This window comes from Coregonus lavaretus, assembly GCF_964263955.1.
Source record: "Coregonus lavaretus genome assembly, chromosome: 8".
Lineage (NCBI taxonomy): Eukaryota > Metazoa > Chordata > Actinopteri > Salmoniformes > Salmonidae > Coregonus > Coregonus lavaretus.
Genome location: NC_139995.1, coordinates 53518365 through 53538398, shown reverse-complemented (window position 1 = coordinate 53538398; position 20034 = coordinate 53518365). Strand labels below are relative to the sequence as shown.

Below are 20034 nucleotides of genomic sequence, written 5' to 3'. Positions count from 1 at the left end.
ACTGAGGAGTGGCTTCCGACTGGCCACTCTACCATAAAGGCCTGATTGGTGGAGTGCTGCAGAGATAGTTCTTTTTATTTTTAATACATTCCCAAAAATGTCTAAAACCCTGTTTTCACTTTGTCATTATGGAGTATTGTGTGTAGATTAATTAGCAAAATAATTAATTTAATCCATTTTAGAATATGGCTGTAACGTAACAAAATGTGGAAAAAGTAAAGGGGTCTGAATACTTTACGAATGCACTGTACCTCATTGGTTTATATATATCTTTGCATAACACGACCCTATCATTACCACAGATGTAGTATTCGCACCAATGCCATAGAGGGCGCTAAACATGTCAACCGCTAAAGTGAACCGGATGTAGATGACCATACGCTTCCTATTTTCGTACATACACGTGTTGCCAGAGGCATTAGTTCAATAGTATCCTGCCACCCCTCAACTATAAAGTATTATTTAGGGACAAATATATTGCCGCATACTAATTCAACCAGAGTTGGCACGATTTTGAACTTACCTTGTCAAAATTATTTATCATTAATTCTTAGCTGATTTAGCTAACGGACTAACACCAGCTAGCTATAATTGGGTAGCCGGAACATTGTTTTCTTTGGAACTCTAGCTAGCTAACACAAACAGAACCATGATGTCAGATTTGGACCTGGTCGGGACCATTCAGGACCATGACGATGTGCCCGAGGAGCCTGATTCAGAGTCTGACGACGAAGATGTAAGTTTGGAAACAAGCGTGTCAGACAGTCTTCTACTGATCAAAGTTGCTAGCTTGTTGGATGTCTAGTAACCTGAGTGGAAGTTTGTCTATTGCATTTAGGCAGTCATTCACTAGCTAGTTAATTTACTCCAGGACAGAAGTGTCACTGCATATGAAAATAAATTAGACCCTGATTAACTTCCTGGTGTGTTTCTCCTGGAAGTTAGTATAAGTTACAATACCAGACATTGTGTGTCCTCACTCCACTCTTTGCTAACAGGAACAGCCAATAGTACTCAACAAGAAGAAGAAAGCGTTGAAGGGCCATGGCGCTGGGGACTTCAGCACTGACTTTGAGTTTGGAGAGCGAGATGGACTCTACAGCGAGGACTGGGCCATGGCAGATGTGATGGCACAACTGAAAAAGAGGGTCGGTTGTCAGTCTTAAGAGTATGCAATTTGGCAAAACTAGGTCAAGACTTGAAGCCTGGTTGCCAGTCTTGTGCTTCAGCCAACTCCTTTGTCATTGTTGTAGCAAACATAACTGTCAAATTAGTTGGCCAAAGCAGAGACAGGCTGACATCCAGGCTACTTGCTGATTCAACTCAGAAAAAGACTGACCTATTGTTGCTCTGAGTCTGTGCCAAATCATACAACACTGAACTAAATCTGTCCATGTTGTTGTGCTGCTTATGTATGGGTGGTCCTCTGTAGCTCAATTGGTAGAGCATGGCACTTGTAACGCCAGGGTAGTGGATTCGATCCCCGGGACCACCCATACGTAAAAATGTATGCACACATGACTGTAAGTCGCTTTGGATAAAAGCGTCTGCTAAATGGCATATTATTATTATTATTGCTGCAGAAAGCCCCCACCACCCTGGATGAGAAGATTGAGAAAGTACGCAAGAAACGCAAAACGGAGGTAAGATGTCCTGTAGTTTGAAAAGGTAAATTAACATAGTTGTAGGTTGCTGTATTATGGAACCTGCAGACAAGACACATGACAGTTCCTATGATGACTGCTTCAGTGTTTGTGGATAATGGCACGTTCCACTTCCTTCACTGTCTAAATAGGAGAAGGCAGGGGCAAAGACGACAGAAAAACCAGTGATTGCCGAAAAGGAGTCGGAGGACGCTGGAGAGGAAGATGACGAGGAGGAAGATGACGATGAGGAGGAGGAGGAAGATGAGAAACACGATATCGCTGAAGATGGGGCTGAGGTATCAAATGACGAAGACCAGGGTGACGATGACGACGGGGAGGAGTTTACATCAGGGGACGAAGAGGTTCTCACCAAAGCAGGTGGGTAGAGCTTGAAGCATCCAAATTGCATTGTTTTAACATTCACTATTGACACTCAGTAACTTTTAAACTGGGTTTTACTCTCACAGATACTGTGAGGGACAAAGGCAGAAAGAAGAAGAAAACAGAAGAGGTGAGCGCTGAACAGATGGATGGTTTGCACTACTTTAGAGTTGACTGTTGACTGTTTCTGTTGGACCCTGTTATTGCTGCATTGTTATTAATCTGTCTTACTCACTCTCCACCTACAGCCTCCAGAGGCCTTCTTTGAAGATGCCTCAAACTATGACCACAAACTCATGTTTCCCGACATGAACCTCTCCAGACCTATTCTTAAGGTGGGTCACGTTCACTTGGAAATCTGTTAGAAACTGACATTGTACCAAGGTTTGCTTTGGGTGTGTTCACTCAAAGCAGAGTAGTAGGCATTTGCTGCTATAAAGCAGTCATGCATGTATTTGACTGAGACTATAGTTTAATAAAAAATAAAAATAGCACTCTGTAATGAACATTGTAGCTAAATATCAGTTGAATGTGTAATTTATGACAGTGTTGGCCAGAAATTGAGAAGTTAGACAAATGTGTTTCACCATGTGTGTCCTCAGGCTATCACCGCTATGGGCTTCAAGCAGCCCACTCCCATCCAGAAGGCCTGTGTGCCTGTGGGGCTTCTGGGCAAAGACATCTGTGCCTGCGCTGCTACTGGCACTGGTAAAGGAGACGTGACAGGACACTCACACACAGACACATGTACAGATAGACACAGACACACACCAGAAGTGTCCAAAACATTGTCAGACCTTTACTGCATTAACGATGGAAGAGTGTGTTATGTTAGTAGATTGCCATGTTTTGGCACAGAGCTGCAGCACTCACGTTTGCTCCCCGCGAGAGTGCACGCGTGCACACACACACACCATATTTACAATGGTATTGTGAAAAATACCATCTGTTAAACCTCCCTCCTCCCCTCCCTCTCCCTCCCCCATTCCTCTCCCTCCCTCCCCCCTCCCATTCCTCTCCCTCCCATACCTCTCCCCTCCCATTCCTCTCCCTCCCCCTCCCATTCCTCTCCCTCCCCCCTCCCATTCTCTCCTCCCTCCCCCTCCCATTCCTCTCCCTCCCCCCTCCCAATTCCTCTCCCTCCCCCCTCCCATGCCTCTCCCTCCTCCTCCCCTCCCAATCCTCTCCCTCCTCCCCTCCCCATCCCTCTCCCCCTCCCTCTCTCTTTCTTCATCCTTCCTCCCCTCACATGCCCTCCTCCTCTCCATCCTCCCTCTCCCTCCTCCTCCCCTTCCCTCCCCCCTCTTCTTCTTCCAGGTAAGACGGCAGCGTTCATGCTGCCTGTGCTGGAGCGTCTCATCTACAAGCCCAAACAGGCCGCGGTGACACGTGTGCTGGTCCTGGTGCCCACACGTGAGCTGGGCATCCAGGTGCACGCCGTGGCCCGCCAGCTGGCCCAGTTCACCAGCATCACCACCTGCCTGGCTGTGGGTGAGTGAGAAAACCGGACCACTTGATCCAAAATGGCCCCCGATTTTAGAGCCAATATGGCCGACGTCTGTGTCGATCTCATCTCTGGTAGTATGAAGCTGGTTGGCAACAGTTGTGCAGCTGCCATCCTATTCTGCTCCCAGACCATAGTAGTTGGCTGTTCGGTGCTAATCGTGGACCAGGCTATCATCTTCCCACGCGAGTTAATTTGAATTTATGATTAGTTTAATATACTTTTCTGTTTACTCCATGGCGTTATTCAACGGGAGATTTTGTCATACATAAGTTATGATGCAAATATTTAGTTGCATGGAATATAACCAATGAATGTGTTACGTAATGATTTAAAGACAGGGTCAGGAATCATGCTGTCTTTTTCTCTCTGTGTTTGTGTGTGGATGCCTCGTAGGGGGTCTGGACATCAAATCCCAGGAGGCGGCATTGCGGATGGGACCTGACGTCCTGATCGCCACGCCAGGTCGTCTGATTGACCATCTGCACAACACGCCCTCCTTTGAGCTCAGCCAGATTGAGATCCTCATCTTGGACGAGGCCGACCGGTAAGACTGTTATAGGCCAATCCATCCATAGGAATGAATGAGACGCAGTTTTCATAACTTGGTCTAGTTATTGATATAAGTCTATGGTAAAACCCCATTCGTCTGGACCATCTTACCAACAGATACAGTATTAAGGCCTATCGTTTACAGGCTAAATACATTTTCAACATAGGATTATTTAATTTTTTTCTGGGTCGTTTTCATCAGTAGGCAACAAATGGACGAAAACAAAGTAAAACGTGGAGGGACTGCCTGGACTTTTGTTTTTGTTGCAAAACATTAAAAAATGTTTTCCGTTGTGTGCCCTAATGAATACAGCCCAGATTTTCACTTACATTTTACATTTTTACATTTTAGTCATTTAGCAGACGCTCTTAACCAGAGCGACTTACAGGAGCAATTAGGGTTAAGTGCCTTGCTCAAGGGCACATTAACGTCATTTAGCGGACGCTCTTAGCCAGAGCGACTCACAAATTGGTGCGTTCACCCTATAGCCAGTGGGATAACCACTTTACAATTTGGGGGGGGGGGGGGGGGGGGGGGGGGGGTTAGAAGGAATACTTTATCCTATCCCAGGTATTCCTTAAAGAGGTGGGGTTTCAAATGTCTCCGGAAGGTGGTGAGTGACTCCGCTGTCCTGGCGTCGTGAGGGAGCTTGTTCCACCATTGGGGTGCCAGAGCAGCGAACAGTTTTGACTGGGCTGAGCGGGAGCTGTGCTTCCGCAGAGGAAGGGGAGCCAGCAGGCCAGAGGTGGATGAACGCAATGTCCTCGTTTGGGTGTAGGGACTGATCAGAGCCTGAAGGTACAGAGGTGCCGTTCCCCTCACTGCTCCATAGGCAAGCACCATGGTCTTGTAGCGGATGCGAGCTTCAACTGGAAGCCAGTGGAGTGTGCGGAGGAGGGGGGTGACGTGAGAGAACTTGGGAAGGTTGAACACCAGACGGGCTGCGGCATTCTGGATGAGTTGTAGGGGTTTAATGGCACAGGCAGGGAGCCCAGCCAACAGCGAGTTGCAGTAGTCCAGACGGGAGATGACAAGTGCCTGGACCAGGACCTGCGCCGCTTCCTGTGTAAGGCAGGGTCGCACTCTCCGAATGTTGTAGAGCATGAACCTGCAGGAGCGGGTCACCGCCTTGATGTTGGCGGAGAACGACAGGGTGTTGTCCAGGGTCACGCCTAGGCTCTTCGCACTCTGGGAGGAGGACACAGCGGAGTTGTCAACCGTGATGGCGAGATCATGGAACGGGCAGTCCTTCCCCGGGAGGAAGAGCAGCTCCGTCTTGCCAGGGTTCAGCTTGAGGTGGTGATCCGTCATCCATACTGATATGTCTGCCAGACATGCAGAGATGCGATTCGCCACCTGGTTATCAGAAGGGGGAAAGGAGAAGATTAGTTGTGTATCGTCAGCGTAGCAATGATAGGAGAGACCATGTGAGGATATGACAGAGCCAAGTGACTTGGTGTATAGGGAGAAAAGGAGAGGGCCCAGAACCGATCCCTGGGGGACACCATTTCCGTGCATCATAATAGTTCCCCTAAATTGCAGGATGCTGGACGAGTACTTTGAAGAGCAGATGAAGGAGATCATCAGGATGTGTGCCTACCAGAGACAGACCATGCTTTTCTCTGCCACCATGAGCGAGGAGGTGAGGATGACAACCTGCATTCCTTTATTATCATCACATTTGGCCACCAAACCTGGTCTAGGATAAATACAGGGTGTGTTCCAGCTCAGCGCTTACCCACCCGACTGGACTTGTCATCATCTTGATGATTGGCTGAAGAATTGAGTCAGTGTCTGGTGATGGTGCACCATCATGGCTTGTGTTGACACATACTGCTTATTAATCCATTCTGATCACTAGTGATTCGTTTTCCATTCCTTTTCTGTGTCGTTTATTGAAATAGTGTTCTCTCTCACAATCTCTCTCTTTCACGTCGCCCTCTCTCCCTCCCTCCAGGTGAAAGACTTGGCGTCAGTCTCTCTGAAGCAGCCGGTTCGTATCTTTGTGAACAGTAACACAGACGTGGCACCCTACCTTAGACAGGAGTTTGTCAGGATCCGACCGGCCAGGGAAGGAGACAGGGAGGCTATTGTGGCAGGTGAGTGGTCTGGATGACTATCACAGTCCATTTGTTCTGTATACTGTGGAGTATAGTACTACATGCAGCAGAAAGTTCACTGTGGAGTATAGTACTACATGTAGCAGAAAGTTCACTGTGGAGTATAGTACTACATGTAGCAGAAAGTTCACTGTGGAGTATAGTACTACATGCAGCAGAAAGTTCACTGTGGAGTATAGTACTACATGTAGCAGAAAGTTCACTGTGGAGTATAGTACTACATGTAGCAGAAAGTTCACTGTGGAGTATAGTACTACATGTAGCAGAAAGTTCACTGTGGAGTATAGTACTACATGTAGCAGAAAGTTCACTGTGGAGTATAGTACTACATGTAGCAGAAAGTTCACTGTGGAGTATAGTACTACATGTAGCAGAAAGTTCACTGCTCAGCTTGTTCAACCTTGTGCTTTTCCATTTCTCTTCCAATCTGGTGAATAACTGTTTGTGTGTGTTGTCTCCTGGGTCTGTGTGTGTGTTGTCTCCTGGGTGGGTCTGTGTGTGTGTGTTGTCTCCTGGGTGGGTCTGTGTGTGTGTTGTCTCCTGGGTCTGTGTGTCTCAGCCCTGCTGACGCGGACGTTCCAGGACCACGTGATGCTGTTCACCCAGACCAAGAAGCAGGCCCACCGGATGCACATCCTCCTGGGCCTGATGGGGCTGAAGGTGGGAGAGCTGCACGGAAACCTGTCCCAGACCCAGAGACTGGAGAGCCTCAGGTACCTAGACTCTCTCCAACTAAACTGCCAAGCTACACTTGGCTCCTAACTTTTCAGTGAAACCTGGGCGAAGCAGTGTGGCAGTTCTGCGAGAGGCTTGCTCAGCTTAGAATTACCCTCTGGTTTTATTTTCAGGAATTCAACGCGCGGCTCACGCCGGAGAACTCTGGATTAAGTGGGCTTGTGCTCTGCTCACGCCGTCTAAAGCTATGCTTCCAGTGTAGCAGCTAAAACCCTACTGTTTTTGTGACGCCCAGTGTAGCTCCCCTGTAACTCTGACAGCCACATACTACAGGGCCAAGCAAAGCCGAGCTGTACCGTGCTGGAATGGTTACACATCCACCATAGTTGCTGGAACGGTGCTGTAATGGACAATGTGTAAATAAACTATCCGAGCCAACACAGTAGGATTTGGGTCGGCCCTACAGTGTGACTCAGACTTATCAGTTGAATACATACCCAGCCATCACCACGCCTTGAGACGAATTCAGACAAAGGTGATGGCTGAGTATACAAGTATGCTGTGACTCACAATACAGGAGCTGGATTGATCTCAAAAACTCAGTTTTCTGCTGTTCATAAGAACAGCGAGGAGCAGTGTGACAATGACAGTATTGAGTTGAGATGCGTTAACCCAAACAAGGGTTATGTAAGATGGAGTAAATAATGTAATGTATCTCATCATAGTAAATAGTTTGTGTATCTCATCATAGTAAATAGTTTGTGTATCCTCATCATAGTAAATAGTTTGTGTATCTCCATCATAGTAAATAGTTTGTGTATCTCCATAGGCGGTTCAAAGATGAACAGATTGACATCCTTGTGGCCACAGACGTTGCGGCTAGAGGTCTGGATATCGACGGAGTCAAGACGGTAAGGGTTAACTGTAAAGTGTTTATGTGCTAGGAAAATGTTGTTTCTAAGGAAAATGCTTTACAAGAACACTTGACATTATTGAACTGCTTTCATCACTGATTAGTTAGACAAATCACTGCGGAGAGAGGGGGGAGGAGCTACCGCCCTGCGGAGAGAGGGGGGTGGAGCTACCGCCCTGCGGAGAGAGGGGGGTGGAGCTACCGCCCTGCGGAGAGAGGGGGGTGGAGCTACCGCCCTGCGGAGAGAGGGGGGTGGAGCTACCGCCCTGCTTCCTACATTTTGTTCTAGTATCTTTTTTCCTCCCTGAACTTAATCGAGTAGCTGACGGAAGACTAGTAGTTAGAGTTTATATCAAAACTGGCCTTCACTGTAGAAAGAAACCCGTTCTCCTCCTTAGCTGGTCACCATGCCCAAGAAGCCACTTTCTCGATTATTGAGATGCACCCGCTAACGTCCTCTTCTCCTCCCCAGGTGATTAACTTCACCATGCCCAACACAGTGAAGCACTACGTTCACAGGGTGGGCCGCACGGCCCGTGCCGGCAAGGTGGGTCGCTCTGTGTCCCTGGTGGGCGAGACTGAGAGGAAGATGCTAAAGGACATCGTCAGGAAGGCCAAGACCCCCGTGAAGGCCCGCGTCCTGCCACAAGGTAAAAGCTCAAAGCGGCAGGTAGCTTAGTGGTTAAGAGCGTTGTGCCAGTAACCGAAAGGTTGCTGGTTCTAATCCCCGAGCAGACTAGGTGAAAAATCTGTCGATGTGCCCTTGAGCAAGGCACTTAACCCTAATTGCTCCTGTAAGTCGCTCTGGATAAGAGCGTCTGCTAAAATGACAAAAAATTAATAAAAAATACCACGACCCTATTGAAATACTGCAGAAATGCATCCTTCCTTCCTTGTGGTAAGGTCTTTAAGTGTTTGGATCGGTGTTAGCAAGGATATCACCCCGTTACTTTTACCAATCCAACCAATTCAAATCTGCAATTCCTTAAAGGAAGGATTAATTTTCTAGACTATTCAAAAGTAAATTTCTATCTCAATGGGACTCACATGGGTGAATAAATCAAACCTAATAAAAGGAACCTTGGTATACCTACCACTCATTCAAGATACTGTGTGTTGTTCATTTAAAGGGAGAGTCTAGTCCACCAAAAAATATACATTTGAATGTTTTTCTGAAATGGTTTTATTCAATTTCATGGCCGCTAGGTAAATGGATGGATCATTTTGTTGAGGTTGCGCCTTTGTGATGACTGTGAGCGATTTTCTCTCCTTCAGAGGTGAGACTGTGAGCGGTTTTCTCTCCTTCAGAGGTGAGACTGTGAGCGGTTTTCTCTCCTTCGGAGGTGAGACTGTGAGCGGTTTTCTCTCCTTCAGAGGTGATTCTGAAGTTGTCTCTCCTTCAGAGGTGATTCTGAAGTTGTCTCTCCTTCAGAGGTGATTCTGAAGTTGTCTCTCCTTCAGAGGTGATTCTGAAGTTGTCTCCTTCAGAGGTGATTCTGAAGTTGCCCTACTTCAGAGGTGATTCTGAAGTTGTCTCTCCTTCAGAGGTGATTCTGAAGTTGTCTCTCCTTCAGAGGTGATTCTGAAGTTGTCTCTCCTTCAGAGGTGATTCTGAAGTTGTCTCTCCTTCAGAGGTGATTCTGAAGTTGTCTCTCCTTCAGAGGTGATTCTGAAGTTGTCTCTCCTTCAGAGGTGATTCTGAAGTTGTCTCTCCTTCAGAGGTGATTCTGAAGTTGTCTCTCCTTCAGAGGTGATTCTGAAGTTGTCTCTCCTTCAGAGGTGATTCTGAAGTTGTCTCTCCTTCAGAGGTGATTCTGAAGTTGTCTCTCCTTCAGAGGTGATTCTGAAGTTGTCTCTCCTTCAGAGGTGATTCTGAAGTTGTCTCTCCTTCAGAGGTGAGACTGTGAGCGGTTGTCTCTCCTTCAGAGGTGAGACTGTGAGCGGTTGTCTCTCCTTCAGAGGTGAGACTGTGAGCGGTTGTCTCTCCTTCAGAGGTGAGACTGTGAGCGGTTGTCTCTCCTTCAGAGGTGATTCTGAAGTTGTCTCTCCTTCAGAGGTGATTCTGAAGTTGCCCTACTTCAGAGGTGATTCTGAAGTTGCCCTACTTCAGAGGTGATTCTGAAGTTGTCTCTCCTTCAGAGGTGATTCTGAAGTTGTCTCTCCTTCAGAGGTGATTCTGAAGTTGTCTCTCCTTCAGAGGTGATTCTGAAGTTGTCTCTCCTTCAGAGGTGATTCTGAAGTTGTCTCTCCTTCAGAGGTGATTCTGAAGTTGTCTCTCCTTCAGAGGTGATTCTGAAGTTGTCTCTCCTTCAGAGGTGATTCTGAAGTTGTCTCTCCTTCAGAGGTGATTCTGAAGTTGTCTCTCCTTCAGAGGTGATTCTGAAGTTGTCTCTCCTTCAGAGGTGATTCTGAAGTTGTCTCTCCTTCAGAGGTGATTCTGAAGTTGTCTCTCCTTCAGAGGTGATTCTGAAGTTGTCTCTCCTTCAGAGGTGATTCTGAAGTTGTCTCTCCTTCAGAGGTGATTCTGAAGTTGTCTCTCCTTCAGAGGTGATTCTGAAGTTGTCTCTCCTTCAGAGGTGATTCTGAAGTTGTCTCTCCTTCAGAGGTGATTCTGAAGTTGTCTCTCCTTCAGAGGTGATTCTGAAGTTGTCTCTCCTTCAGAGGTGATTCTGAAGTTGTCTCTCCTTCAGAGGTGATTCTGAAGTTGTCTCTCCTTCAGAGGTGATTCTGAAGTTGTCTCTCCTTCAGAGGTGATTCTGAAGTTGTCTCTCCTTCAGAGGTGATTCTGAAGTTGTCTCTCCTTCAGAGGTGATTCTGAAGTTGTCTCTCCTTCAGAGGTGATTCTGAAGTTGTCTCTCCTTCAGAGGTGATTCTGAAGTTGTCTCTCCTTCAGAGGTGATTCTGAAGTTGTCTCTCCTTCAGAGGTGATTCTGAAGTTGTCTCTCCTTCAGAGGTGATTCTGAAGTTGTCTCTCCTTCAGAGGTGATTCTGAAGTTGTCTCTCCTTCAGAGGTGATTCTGAAGTTGTCTCTCCTTCAGAGGTGAGACTGTGAGCGGTTGTCTCTCCTTCAGAGGTGATTCTGAAGTTGCCCTACTTCAGAGGTGATTCTGAAGTTGTCTCTCCTTCAGAGGTGATTCTGAAGTTGTCTCTCCTTCAGAGGTGATTCTGAAGTTGTCTCTCCTTCAGAGGTGATTCTGAAGTTGTCTCTCCTTCAGAGGTGATTCTGAAGTTGTCTCTCCTTCAGAGGTGATTCTGAAGTTGTCTCTCCTTCAGAGGTGATTCTGAAGTTGTCTCTCCTTCAGAGGTGATTCTGAAGTTGTCTCTCCTTCAGAGGTGATTCTGAAGTTGTCTCTCCTTCAGAGGTGAGACTGTGAGCGGTTGTCTCTCCTTCAGAGGTGAGACTGTGAGCGGTTGTCTCTCCTTCAGAGGTGAGACTGTGAGCGGTTGTCTCTCCTTCAGAGGTGAGACTGTGAGCGGTTGTCTCTCCTTCAGAGGTGAGACTGTGAGCGGTTGTCTCTCCTTCAGAGGTGAGACTGTGAGCGGTTGTCTCTCCTTCAGAGGTGAGACTGTGAGCGGTTGTCTCTCCTTCAGAGGTGAGACTGTGAGCGGTTGTCTCTCCTTCAGAGGTGAGACTGTGAGCGGTTGTCTCTCCTTCAGAGGTGAGACTGTGAGCGGTTGTCTCTCCTTCAGAGGTGAGACTGTGAGCGGTTGTCTCTCCTTCAGAGGTGAGACTGTGAGCGGTTGTCTCTCCTTCAGAGGTGATTCTGAAGTTGTCTCTCCTTCAGAGGTGATTCTGAAGTTGTCTCTCCTTCAGAGGTGATTCTGAAGTTGTCTCTCCTTCAGAGGTGATTCTGAAGTTGTCTCTCCTTCAGAGGTGATTCTGAAGTTGTCTCTCCTTCAGAGGTGATTCTGAAGTTGTCTCTCCTTCAGAGGTGATTCTGAAGTTGTCTCTCCTTCAGAGGTGATTCTGAAGTTGTCTCTCCTTCAGAGGTGATTCTGAAGTTGTCTCTCCTTCAGAGGTGATTCTGAAGTTGTCTCTCCTTCAGAGGTGATTCTGAAGTTGTCTCTCCTTCAGAGGTGATTCTGAAGTTGTCTCTCCTTCAGAGGTGATTCTGAAGTTGTCTCTCCTTCAGAGGTGATTCTGAAGTTGTCTCTCCTTCAGAGGTGAGACTGTGAGCGGTTGTCTCTCCTTCAGAGGTGATTCTGAAGTTGTCTCTCCTTCAGAGGTGATTCTGAAGTTGTCTCTCCTTCAGAGGTGAGACTGTGAGCGGTTGTCTCTCCTTCAGAGGTGAGACTGTGAGCGGTTGTCTCTCCTTCAGAGGTGAGACTGTGAGCGGTTGTCTCTCCTTCAGAGGTGAGACTGTGAGCGGTTGTCTCTCCTTCAGAGGTGATTCTGAAGTTGTCTCTCCTTCAGAGGTGATTCTGAAGTTGTCTCTCCTTCAGAGGTGATTCTGAAGTTGTCTCTCCTTCAGAGGTGATTCTGAAGTTGTCTCTCCTTCAGAGGTGATTCTGAAGTTGTCTCTCCTTCAGAGGTGATTCTGAAGTTGTCTCTCCTTCAGAGGTGATTCTGAAGTTGTCTCTCCTTCAGAGGTGATTCTGAAGTTGTCTCTCCTTCAGAGGTGATTCTGAAGTTGTCTCTCCTTCAGAGGTGATTCTGAAGTTGTCTCTCCTTCAGAGGTGATTCTGAAGTTGTCTCTCCTTCAGAGGTGATTCTGAAGTTGTCTCTCCTTCAGAGGTGATTCTGAAGTTGTCTCTCCTTCAGAGGTGATTCTGAAGTTGTCTCTCCTTCAGAGGTGATTCTGAAGTTGTCTCTCCTTCAGAGGTGAGACTGTGAGCGGTTGTCTCTCCTTCAGAGGTGAGACTGTGAGCGGTTGTCTCTCCTTCAGAGGTGAGACTGTGAGCGGTTGTCTCTCCTTCAGAGGTGAGACTGTGAGCGGTTGTCTCTCCTTCAGAGGTGATTCTGAAGTTGCCCTCCTTCAGAGGTGATTCTGAAGTTGTCTCTCCTTCAGAGGTGATTCTGAAGTTGTCTCTCCTTCAGAGGTGTTTCTGAAGTTGTCTCTCCTTCAGAGGTGATTCTGAAGTTGTCTCTCCTTCAGAGGTGATTCTGAAGTTGTCTCTCCTTCAGAGGTGATTCTGAAGTTGTCTCTCCTTCAGAGGTGATTCTGAAGTTCTCTCCTTCAGAGGTGAGACTGTGAGCGGTTGTCTCTCCTTCAGAGGTGAGACTGTGAGCGGTTGTCTCTCCTTCAGAGGTGATTCTGAAGTTGTCTCTCCTTCAGAGGTGATTCTGAAGTTGTCTCTCCTTCAGAGGTGATTCTGAAGTTGTCTCTCCTTCAGAGGTGATTCTGAAGTTGTCTCTCCTTCAGAGGTGATTCTGAAGTTGTCTCTCCTTCAGAGGTGATTCTGAAGTTGTCTCTCCTTCAGAGGTGATTCTGAAGTTGTCTCTCCTTCAGAGGTGATTCTGAAGTTGTCTCTCCTTCAGAGGTGAGACTGTGAGCGGTTGTCTCTCCTTCAGAGGTGAGACTGTGAGCGGTTGTCTCTCCTTCAGAGGTGATTCTGAAGTTGCCCTACTTCAGAGGTGATTCTGAAGTTGTCTCTCCTTCAGAGGTGATTCTGAAGTTGTCTCTCCTTCAGAGGTGATTCTGAAGTTGTCTCTCCTTCAGAGGTGATTCTGAAGTTGTCTCTCCTTCAGAGGTGATTCTGAAGTTGTCTCTCCTTCAGAGGTGATTCTGAAGTTGTCTCTCCTTCAGAGGTGATTCTGAAGTTGTCTCTCCTTCAGAGGTGATTCTGAAGTTGTCTCTCCTTCAGAGGTGATTCTGAAGTTGTCTCTCCTTCAGAGGTGATTCTGAAGTTGTCTCTCCTTCAGAGGTGATTCTGAAGTTGTCTCTCCTTCAGAGGTGATTCTGAAGTTGTCTCTCCTTCAGAGGTGATTCTGAAGTTGTCTCTCCTTCAGAGGTGATTCTGAAGTTGTCTCTCCTTCAGAGGTGATTCTGAAGTTGTCTCTCCTTCAGAGGTGATTCTGAAGTTGTCTCTCCTTCAGAGGTGATTCTGAAGTTGCCCTACTTCAGAGGTGATTCTGAAGTTGCCCTACTTCAGAGGTGATTCTGAAGTTGTCTCTCCTTCAGAGGTGATTCTGAAGTTGTCTCTCCTTCAGAGGTGAGACTGTGAGCGGTTGTCTCTCCTTCAGAGGTGAGACTGTGAGCGGTTGTCTCTCCTTCAGAGGTGAGACTGTGAGCGGTTGTCTCTCCTTCAGAGGTGAGACTGTGAGCGGTTGTCTCTCCTTCAGAGGTGATTCTGAAGTTGCCCTCCTTCAGAGGTGATTCTGAAGTTGTCTCTCCTTCAGAGGTGATTCTGAAGTTGTCTCTCCTTCAGAGGTGTTTCTGAAGTTGTCTCTCCTTCAGAGGTGATTCTGAAGTTGTCTCTCCTTCAGAGGTGATTCTGAAGTTGTCTCTCCTTCAGAGGTGATTCTGAAGTTGTCTCTCCTTCAGAGGTGATTCTGAAGTTGTCTCTCCTTCAGAGGTGATTCTGAAGTTGTCTCTCCTTCAGAGGTGATTCTGAAGTTGTCTCTCCTTCAGAGGTGATTCTGAAGTTGTCTCTCCTTCAGAGGTGATTCTGAAGTTGTCTCTCCTTCAGAGGTGAGACTGTGAGCGGTTGTCTCTCCTTCAGAGGTGAGACTGTGAGCGGTTGTCTCTCCTTCAGAGGTTTTTTCTGAAGTTGTCTCTCCGTCAGAGGTGATTCTGAAGTTGTCTCTCCTTCAGAGGTGATTCTGAAGTTGTCTCTCCTTCAGAGGTGATTCTGAAGTTGTCTCTCCTTCAGAGGTGATTCTGAAGTTGTCTCTCCTTCAGAGGTGAGACTGTGAGCGGTTGTCTCTCCTTCAGAGGTGAGACTGTGAGCGGTTGTCTCTCCTTCAGAGGTGATTCTGAAGTTGCCCTACTTCAGAGGTGATTCTGAAGTTGTCTCTCCTTCAGAGGTGAGACTGTGAGCGGTTGTCTCTCCTTCAGAGGTGATTCTGAAGTTGTCTCTCCTTCAGAGGTGATTCTGAAGCTGTCTCTCCTTCAGAGGTGATTCTGAAGCTGTCTCTCCTTCAGAGGTGATTCTGAAGCTGTCTCTCCTTCAGAGGTGATTCTGAAGCTGTCTCTCTTTCAGAGGTGATTCTGAAGTTGTCTCTCCTTCAGAGGTGATTCTGAAGTTGTCTCTCCTTCAGAGGTGATTCTGAAGTTGTCTCTCCTTCAGAGGTGATTCTGAAGTTGTCTCTCCTTCAGAGGTGATTCTGAAGTTGTCTCTCCTTCAGAGGTGATTCTGAAGTTGTCTCTCCTTCAGAGGTGATTCTGAAGTTGTCTCTCCTTCAGAGGTGATTCTGAAGTTGTCTCTCCTTCAGAGGTGATTCTGAAGTTGTCTCTCCTTCAGAGGTGATTCTGAAGTTGTCTCTCCTTCAGAGGTGATTCTGAAGTTGTCTCTCCTTCAGAGGTGATTCTGAAGTTGTCTCTCCTTCAGAGGTGATTCTGAAGTTGTCTCTCCTTCAGAGGTGATTCTGAAGTTGCCCTACTTCAGAGGTGATTCTGAAGTTGTCTCTCCTTCAGAGGTGAGACTGTGAGCGGTTGTCTCTCCTTCAGAGGTTTTTTCTGAAGTTGTCTCTCCTTCAGAGGTGATTCTGAAGTTGTCTCTCCTTCAGAGGTGAGACTGAGCGGTTTTCTCTCCTTCAGAGGTGATTCTGATGTTTTCTCTCCACCAGAGGTAATTCTGAAGTTCAGAGACCTGATTGAGAAGCTGGAGAAGGACGTGTACGCCGTGATGCGCCTGGAGAGAGAGGAGAGGGCCATGTCTCACTCAGAGGCTCAGGTAAAAAGCTGCATGTTGTGTGTGTGTGTGTGTGTGTACTTGTGTTCATCTGTGTATACATGGTAGTGTATTCCTATGCTCATGTGTGTGTATTGTGTGTGTGCGCGCACGTGTCAACGTGTCATTCAGATCAGCGTGGCACAGAAGCGACTGGCACAGAACGCAGACGAGACGGATCCCCAGAGGATGTGGTTCCAAACGCACGACGAGCGCAAAAAAGACCGCAGTGAGTACCACAGACCAACACACATTATAGGCCTGTCAACCTCACTACTGCTAGACGGAATCTTCCTCACTACTGCTAGACGGCATCTTCCTCACTACTGCTAGACGGTATCTTCCTCACTACTGCTAGACGGCATCTTCCTCACTACTGCTAGACGGCATCTTCTGATCCCAGCATGCCGTTAGATGTGAAACTACATAAAGTGCATTACCATGGACAGAATAGCTCATCTCACTGCAACCCATGCACATGAGCTCGACTACAGCTCAACTTAAACAGGCCCTTGACTAAGACCCAGCTAGGGTCAAAACTTTGTATGTAAATCAAAATGAGCCTTTTGGGGCATAACTGTCTGTGAGCTGATGTATTTGTTTTCTTTGAGCTGTTTGTGAGCACCTTGTAAAGGTGGCCATATGACCCCTAAAAGCACATAGGGACAACTGAGCCCCATTTGCATCATTCATGATTTATCCCTTTCACCCTTGTCTCTGCCAGTGACCAAAGCTCTGGAGCATCACTTTAACCGTTCACCCTTGTCTCTGCCAGTGACCAAAGCTCTGGAGCATCACTTTAACCTTTCACCCTTGTCTCCGCCAGTGACCAAAGCTCTGGCCGACTTTGACTTGGCCCTGAGAGGAAAGAAGAAGAGGGAGAAGTTCATCAAGGAGGGGAAAAAGAAAGAGTTGTCGGTATGTGTGCTAATTTAGCTTTTCTGGTAGACTACGACTTTGTGTTTGATTTTGTTCATCGTTTTCCTTGATCTTCTGTCTTTTCTCTGTGTACTTTAAAATAATGTTAACAGAATTCCCCATTAAGGGTGTTTCCACTCAGGAATCTTGATTTTATCGTTTACATATTTTATAGCATCAAAACCATTACATTTGACTAATAATCTGCTGTTTATGACCTCTGTTCACTAAATATTGTATTGAACCAGTTCTAAACCCGTAAGGCATGCATACAGCTGAAAGTCCAACTTAGGCTAGCTGTCTCCAAGCTGTCAGTCCTGTCATCTAGACATTTATGTTTACCTTGCATTCTTTGCAGTCATTTTGTAGTTCTCCGGGTAGACGGATGTCCATATAATCTGAGCTTTATTACTTTGACCATACATTTAAACATTTAAAGCTAGCTAGCTTTTTTCTTCCTCTACTTGTCACCACTGAAATTCAATTAGCTATGGTGACATTTATGTTGTGAATGACCACATATCCCTATCATTTCTATAGAACTTAGAATACATGGTCATATACATGTTAATTATACAGGAGACAAGGGTGAAATGTTAAAGTGACGCTCCAGAGCTTTGGTATCATGGTTGAGGTAAATTCCATTTTTGGAATAGGAATTTCAGTTAACTTCCTGAATTGATATGATTTGACCCCAACCCTGTTATGTGTACACACATTATTCATAATCTTTTTGTCAAGTGCTATTCCGGTTAGCAATGTATCTTTTCACTGTTTTCTCTCTGTGTGCTTCTCAGTCCGAGGACAGAGCCCAGTTTGAGATCCTCAAGTCCCAGATGTACGCTGAGCGAGCAGCCAAGAGGGACCGGAAACCCAAACGAGCCAGGGCCATGCCAGAGGACGAGGCCGTCCAGAAAGGTGGGTCCTCTGTCATATACTTTACAACTTCTAATGACTCATATTCTATAAAGAACTGGGCCAATGTTCACTAAATGTGCTGATCCAGGATCCGTTTAGATCATAATGAATAGGATCATAATGAATAACATTACATGGACAGGGGGTGGGGCCTGATCCTAGATCAGCACTTCTACTCTTTTATTATTTTATTTGTATTTTACCTTTATTTTACTAGGCAAGTCAGTTAAGAACAAATTCTTATTTACAATGACGGCCAAACCGGACGACGACGCTGGGCCATTTGTGCGCCGCCCTATGGGACTCCCAATCACAGCCGGTTATGATACAGCCTGGAATCGAACCAGGGGGTCTGGTTCCAAAAAAATAAAATATGTAGTGACGCCTATAGCACTGAGATGCAGTGCCTTAGACCGCTGCTCCACTCTGGAGCTTTATGAATACAGGCCCTGGTCTTTCATTTTCTATGTTCCCAAGTGGCTTGTAAGACTTCCACGGCCACCACTATCATCCCAATGTGGACATTAAGCACTTTGGTGTTCAGGCACATTCATATCTGATTGCAGTGTGCAGGCACACCTCTTCCTGTTTTAACCAGCAGCGAACAAAATGCAATTGTTCATGTTTTTTGTGTGTGAAGCAGTTGTTTTTTTGCTGCATGCATTGGGACCCTTGCTTTGGGCTCTTGTGTGCTTCCTTAAGATGTATGAAACAGTTTACAAGGTGCCCCTCCTTACAACTCTGTTAGACCAATTCACCTCTGTTCTCCAGCCCCATGCTACTCTGTTGGCTGCATAAATACTGGGTCCTACAACATAACTAAATACTGGGTCCTACTACATAACTAAATACTGGGTCCTACAACATAACTAAATACTGGGTCCTACAACATAACTAAATACTGGGTCCTACAACATAACTAAATACTGGGTCCTACAACATAACTAATTACTGAGTCCTTCTAAATACTGGGTCCTACAACATAACTAATTACTGAGTCCTTCTAAATACTGGGTCCTACAACATAACTAAAAACGGGGTCCTACAACATAACTCATGGATTGTCTGTATTTCTTTGCATTTAGGAGCGAAACAGAAAGCTGGTAAACCAGCCAAGAAGTCTGTATTTGACAAAGAACTTACAAACACCAGTAAGAAAGCACTCAAGCAGTACAGAGCTGGGTAAGTGTCTTTCCTAAACGTAGTTAATACCCTAACTGCACTGAAACGTTGAAAACCACGCAGGAAACCTGGCTGTATGTAGGTGACGTGTAATGTATTTTATTTCATTTCGCACTCAGACCCTCCTTTGAGGATAAGAAGAGGCTGGGAATTCCAACTAACAAGAAAGGAGGCGGCTTTAAGTCCAAGGCCAAGTAAGTGATGGGTCATATTTTGTGGATTCCTCTTGACCATAGCACAATATCCACCAGACTATGATCTTACAATGGCTCATGTTTATCTGTGGTTTTCTGTCGTTTTTGCAGTGACACTTAATTTTGAAATATTTAAATATATTACCAGTGACATGATAAGTATAACCGTGACCCGTCATTATGACCAATGATTGTTCCCAGCTTTGGGTTTTCTGGGGAGGGGGCTTGGCAGGTGTTTGAGTCACTGTTCAAATTACCATAACAGCTGCTCCAATGCTATCCATGTGTACTGTGCCATAAAAATATAATTAATTAATTGTATTTCTATGCACTGTAGTATTCTGTTGATACGTTGGTTCTGTTTGAGGTTTAGCTCCATGTGTCCTGTAATAATGTTTTGATGCGTTGGTTCTGTTTCAGGTTTAGGAGAAAGTAAGAGTTGCATCAGTGGGAAAATGACAAGACATGCAAATTGGATGGATAGATTCACCTCCAGTGTATCTTTTATTGATGTTACAAGTGTCTTTCTTCTTAAATCACTTTTCAGTGAGATCATAATGGAAAGAAAGCATGACTACAAAGAGAGAGACTGAAAAGGATTTAGCTGAAACCCCTTAATTTCATTAGCCTCAGATTGTTCCATGTGCCCTCTCTTAGTTTTGACATGTCAGACACACATGCAAACAAACAAACATACAGGTTGCAGTGTGTAACCATACCAGGGTTTTATATAACATGTTGTAGCTTCATTAAAAATATATAGTGCTGAGAAACATGTCCTTTGAAGATAAAAGTTTAATATGTATTATTCTGAGTGATGGGTTTTTCATGCAAGTCTCGAATGGCCATCAGCGTCCTTGCAGCAGTGGAATCCATGTATGGGATTATATGTTGGTTCTTGTTGCAATAATGTATTTTATAAAGTCTACAAAATGGTGACTCATGGCCTGTTTTCATAAAACAACTAGCTAGTCCACGATACAGCCTCATCCCCAGGCTCAGTTGCTACAACAGAGAGAGCGATTCATACCGCTGCACTGGCAATCTTTTAACTTCCAAAGTGTTTATGATTAGCCATACTGACAAAAAAGAGCACCTTAGTATTGCTCAATATGTGTTTTCGTAAACGTGAAAATGATTTTTACATTTAAGTCATTTAGCAGACGCTCTTATCCAGAGCGACTTACAAATTGGTGC

General features: G+C 46.0%; 1 protein-coding gene across 1 annotated transcript; it reads left to right on the top strand.

Annotated features, from left to right (window-relative positions):
- Nucleotides 1-378: 378 nt before the first annotated feature.
- On the top strand, nucleotides 379-19776 carry ddx27 (DEAD (Asp-Glu-Ala-Asp) box polypeptide 27). Its single transcript, XM_084167324.1, has 21 exons — nucleotides 379-736; nucleotides 999-1148; nucleotides 1584-1643; nucleotides 1796-2024; nucleotides 2114-2157; nucleotides 2276-2362; nucleotides 2630-2735; nucleotides 3345-3518; nucleotides 3928-4078; nucleotides 5627-5726; nucleotides 6042-6183; nucleotides 6764-6917; nucleotides 7709-7790; nucleotides 8265-8442; nucleotides 15522-15628; nucleotides 15758-15854; nucleotides 16452-16543; nucleotides 17341-17461; nucleotides 18547-18643; nucleotides 18763-18837; nucleotides 19258-19776. Exons 1-21 carry the CDS (start codon nucleotides 650-652, stop codon nucleotides 19271-19273), a joined length of 2349 nt encoding a protein of 782 aa, XP_084023450.1. The 5' UTR covers nucleotides 379-649; the 3' UTR covers nucleotides 19274-19776.
- The last annotated feature ends 258 nt before the right edge of the window (nucleotides 19777-20034 follow it).

Bases quoted from the DNA above. Each gene is read 5' to 3' on its own strand.
- ddx27 (XM_084167324.1), top strand. From the start codon at position 650: ATGATGTCAGATTTGGACCTGGTCGGGACCATTCAGGACCATGACGAT. The intron at 1,149-1,583 runs GTCGGTTGTCAG...TTATTGCTGCAG, and splicing joins TGGCACAACTGAAAAAGAGG to AAAGCCCCCACCACCCTGGA. The intron at 1,644-1,795 runs GTAAGATGTCCT...CTGTCTAAATAG, and splicing joins GCAAGAAACGCAAAACGGAG to GAGAAGGCAGGGGCAAAGAC.